Genomic DNA, 4,845 nt, shown 5'->3' with positions numbered 1-4,845 from the left:
CTGGGCTGATACCCTTTATGTCTGCCATGGTCCAGCCAATGACAGTCTTACTTTTTTGCAGTACCTGCAAGAGCTGTTCTACCTGCACATCTAGCAAACCGGATGATATAATAACAAGCAAAGTAGAATCAGGGCCTAAGAAAATGTACCTGAGGTGAGCTGGGAGCGGCTTCAGCTCCAGCTTGGGTGGTTCCTCTACTGATGGCTTTGCTGGAGGTGTAGCCCTTTTTCTAACTCAAGGGACTCGAACTGAGGTTCCCTTTTCCAGAATCCTTGGCCTTCAAGTGCCATGACCCACTCAGCTAACCCTTTACCATCCATCTCTTCTAAATTTGTCAGACATGCCTCCAATGGATCTTTAGCAGTCAGGGTCACATCATCTTCTTGCAGGATCACATCCACTGCCTCCACTAGAGAGCAATTAGCATATTCACTGGGTCTCCTCATAGATTGCTGAACATTGAATATGACTTCTTCATCGTTCAGTCTCATTTTTAATTCCCAGTCTCACAATCGATCAGTGCTCTCCCAGTGGCCAAAAATGGCCTACCTAAAATGATAGGTATCTCCTCATCTACCTGACAGTCCAGAAAAACAAAGTCTGTAGGGAACACGAACTTCCCCACTTGCACCAACACATCATCAAGAATCCAGTAAGCCTTTTTACCGTGCGGTCAGCCAGCTGCAGCAGCATCGAAGTCGGTCTAGCTCTGCCAATGCCCAGTTTGGTGTATACAGCCAGAGGCATCAAATTTATGCTGGCTCCCAAATCACATAATCCCTTTGCAAAGGCATAACTCCCAATCGTGCATGGAATAGTGAAGCTACCTGGGTCTGACATCTTTTGAGCCATTGGTTTGGTCACTACTGCACTGCAGGTCTGCGTTAGATTCACTGTGGATAGGTCCTGAAAATCAAACTTCCGTGGCATTAAGTCTTTCATCATCTTCGCATAACCTGACATCTCCCTCAAGGCCTTCATTAAAGGAATATTCAACTGAATTTGACGTAGCATCTCCATGAATTTCTTGTATTGATCTTCATTCCTTTGTTTTACCAGTCTCTGAGGGAATGGTGCAAGTATTACCCTTTGTGCATTGTTTGCTAGCTTCTCTCTGTTGGGGTTCTGTGCCACAAGAGGCACCACATGCTGTTTCTGCAGCTTGTTCATTTACCTTAGCCTTACCTTTTTCATCTTGACCCTGTTCAACCACCACTTTAGTCAGATTTGATGGTTTATCTATCTCTAGTAGAACTGGAGTGGCTGGTGTAGTCTCTTTGCTGGCTTGTGCAACCTCCTGCTCTTTGTCTAAATCTCTCCCATTTCGTAGACTTACTGCCATCAGCTAATTCGGGTTTTGCTCCTTGGGGTTAATATTTGTGTCCATTGGCAATGTTTCCTAGGGGCGGTTGTTTAAAGCTATAGACAACTGCCCCAACTGAGTTTCAATGTTCTTTATAACTGAATCATGTATTGTCAACTTTTCTTGCATCTTACCATTTGTCCCAATGAGTTGCTGGAGCATCCGCCTGATCTCTACCATGTTGTTATCTTATTGCTGAGGAGGTGGCTGATATGTCAACTGTTGCTGGTTCTGCTATGGGTAGCCCTGTTGTCTTTGGTGGTATGACACCATTTGGCCTTGAACTTACATGCCCCCAGGCTGAGGCATGTTGGGTTTGTATTGCTGATTTGGTGCCGGTCTCCACTGCTGTCCTCCTTGTCTCTGACCCCCAAAGTTGTTAACATAATTCATATCTTCCTTTGCCCCTTGATTTTCACCTACTCCGCTCCATGAACACACATAAAACTGATTAACACAGGGTGTACACAGTCCTCCATTTGTTGTGTCAACAATATGCACCTTTTTGGTACCCATCTCATCTATCTTCTTCGTCAAAATACTCATCTGAGTCATGAGTGTGGCCATGTTCTCTGCATGCGAATTATTTGGGTCAAGAGGAACTAAATGCACTATGGGTGCCACTGTTGTACCTCTAGTCATCCACCCTGAATTTTGGGACATCTTGTCAAGAAGGACATTGCACTCGGTGAATGTCTTACTTAAAAATGCACCTCCAGCTGAAGCATCCACATTGGCCTTTAGATTGTCAGCTAACCCCATGTAGAATCTCTGGTCAAGCATCTGGTCTGGAATGCCATGGTGAGGACACTTCACCAGCATCCTTTTAAATCTTTCCCAAGTTTCTTGCAAGGCCTCAGTTGGCTGCTGCTTGTACTGCACTATTTCATCAATCTGCCTTGTAGTCTTGTCGGGCGGGTAGAACTTATTCAGAAACTGCTTTACTAATTCCTCCCATGTGACAATGGAATTGATTGGGAGTGAATTCAGCCAAGTCTGAGCTTCCCCAGTCACAGAGAATGGGAACAGTAATAGCTTGATAGCTTCTGGGGTCACATTTGGCTGCCTTTGAGTCACACAAATTGACAGAAAGTTTTTCAAATGTTGCTGAGGGTCTTCAATGTGTGACCTGGAGAACAATCCTTTATTCTGTAGCAGATGCAACATGTTGTTGGTGATTTGGAATGTCTCCGCTTGAATTGCGGGCACAGCTATGGCAGTTGCCAGGTTGTCAGCTGTGGGTTGAGCCCAATTATAAAGTGCAGCTTCTTGCACAAGATGTGCCACCACTTTGACGTTTGGGACAGCTGGCTTATCCCTGATGTTTCCGTTGACGTTCTCTACGTCACCCATGTCAATTTCAAGCTGGTGTAGTTGTTGTGATTCTTGGATCCTCTTGTTGGCACGGTTCAATGCCCTGAATGTTTTCTCGGGGTTTGAAAGTCCTTCAAGCAATTCTCCAATCCTCGAAGAATTTCTAGGCATACACCTGAATTCCACAAGAGTTCAAACGTTAGAATTTCAATGAAAATTATTTAACACCTTTGGAACTTGATTTGAACTAATGATTTTAACACTACTTCTAAGTTGTAATAAATAACACCGTTAGTTCCCCGACAACGGCGCCAAAATTTGATAACGTCCAACTATGCCTTTTAAAGGACAAAGTGGTCGCTGCAAATATAATCCGGTTTTAAGTTTGGAATCGAATCCTCAGGGAACTAACCTATCTATTACACTCTACGACAATGTTATTACCAACTCAATCAATCTCTAGATGCAAGATTTTTGATCAATAAAGATTGGGTTTTTGTTTAACTACTTTAACTACTATTAAAAACAGCAGTACGCTAAAACAAAGTTAATTCAATGGTAAAAAAAAGTCTAGGGCAGTGATTTCCCCAATTGCTAGTTTAGGTCTTGACTCTTCTGCTACAGTCTCGCCATAATACTCTATGAGGATTAAGAGTTATGGGTTATCGTAATTATCTCTCGATCAACTACAATAATTTACTAGAGCATTCTCTCGAAGTACTCTAGTTGACAATATGTGTGCAACTCTAAATTATCCCATCAAAGTTTTGTTATCTCTAAACCCACTTTTAAGTTCAAGTAATGAATCTATTCAATTACCCAAAAGTGGTGTTGTTCAACAGCTGTCTAACCTAATACTCTTTATCAAGCAATATAAGGTAATTAGACACGATTAATCAAGGGCCCATTCAATTAATCACCATACAAAACGTAGTTGAACAATCATATCATAAATCCGGCTCGATTATAACAACTTGAGTCAAAACTTCAACCAACAATTGGTTCCATCAACCCTAGATAAGTATTTAGCTACTCATAACAAAATAAGAGAAAACTACTAAATTGTTCATAATGTAAAATTGCAAGAATTAAAAGGAGATAGAAAAACTCTAATGTTTGGTTGATCTTCTCACTCTTGTTCTTGCCTCCAAAAGTAGTCTAAAATCAGCTTAGCCCAATCTTGGGCGAGTTTATAAAGCGTATAAGGGTTTTACAAAAGTTTTTCCGATTTTACACTTTGGTCCACAAAATTTCCAGCAGCGTGAACAGTGCACCGCGGTTGACCGCGGTGAATGCTGACCTTTCTGCCTTACGTTGTTAATCTACCGTGGTTCACCACGGGCGCGGTGGCCTTCTTGCCCAGGCCATTTATGCTTTTTTATGTTCGGGTACTTCTCCAGTGGGCGTTTTTCTTCACATTATCGCCTCCAAAACACTTCATGTTGCTTCCTCTCATATAATATTCCCTACTAAACAAAAGAACAATATTTAGAGCATTTTTGTTGGCAATTTATCTATAAAACAACAACAAAGTATGGTCATATTAACGTGTAAATATCAACTATATAGCCTATTATCATTCAATAATTTAAAATTTTCAAGTACCAGATGTTTTGACATAATTATATGAATGTATGTATATACGATCAAAATCAGGTATGCCCGATTTCTTAGCTCGAGGGGTCGCCTTAAGCCCGAATTCAGGCAAGGTCAAGTTCGAACTCGATAACCAAACTCGAGCTCGAAGACATAGTGTAATGCCTGAGGATTAAAGTACGATAAGTATCGAGGCCGAGTATGCTCAACCCCAAAATAATACCGTTATGGATTTGTAACAGAATGAGCAAGATTCCTGCCACGTCCCTAAGAACATGGCGTAAATTCCGGAACAGATTTGTACGAATCCGTACTAGGCAGTTAGACAGCTGTCCTAATAAGATTTTTTACTGTAAATGGAAATGTACCTTATTTAGGGTTATCCTATTATATAACGGGGACCCCTATCATTTGTAAACATCATCTAATCATTGACAAATAATATACTCTCTTACTTTTCTCGCTCATTGTTCATCAGAATTGTCCTTTAGCTTTATTATTCTTGTTTTACTGTTCTTGATCCATCTCGAGGTTACTGGGCTCGAGGTCGATATTGCTTAAGTAACACTGG

The 4,845-nt window shown here is 41.4% G+C and overlaps 1 protein-coding gene across 1 annotated transcript; it reads right to left on the bottom strand.

Annotated features, from left to right (window-relative positions):
* Window positions 1–494: 494 nt before the first annotated feature.
* LOC107812024 (uncharacterized) lies at window positions 495–1,021 on the bottom strand. Its single transcript, XM_075256303.1, has 2 exons — window positions 668–1,021; window positions 495–578 (listed from the first exon to the last, which is right to left on the bottom strand). The coding sequence occupies exons 1-2, from the start codon at window positions 1,019–1,021 to the stop codon at window positions 495–497; spliced, it is 438 nt and encodes a 145-aa protein (XP_075112404.1).
* Between the last annotated feature and the right edge of the window lie 3,824 nt (window positions 1,022–4,845).

Source organism: Nicotiana tabacum, chromosome 6 (genome assembly GCF_000715075.1).
Source record: "Nicotiana tabacum cultivar K326 chromosome 6, ASM71507v2, whole genome shotgun sequence".
Lineage (NCBI taxonomy): Eukaryota > Viridiplantae > Streptophyta > Magnoliopsida > Solanales > Solanaceae > Nicotiana > Nicotiana tabacum.
The sequence above is the reverse complement of the archived record's forward strand: the minus strand, read 5'-3'. Positions and strand labels throughout refer to the sequence as shown.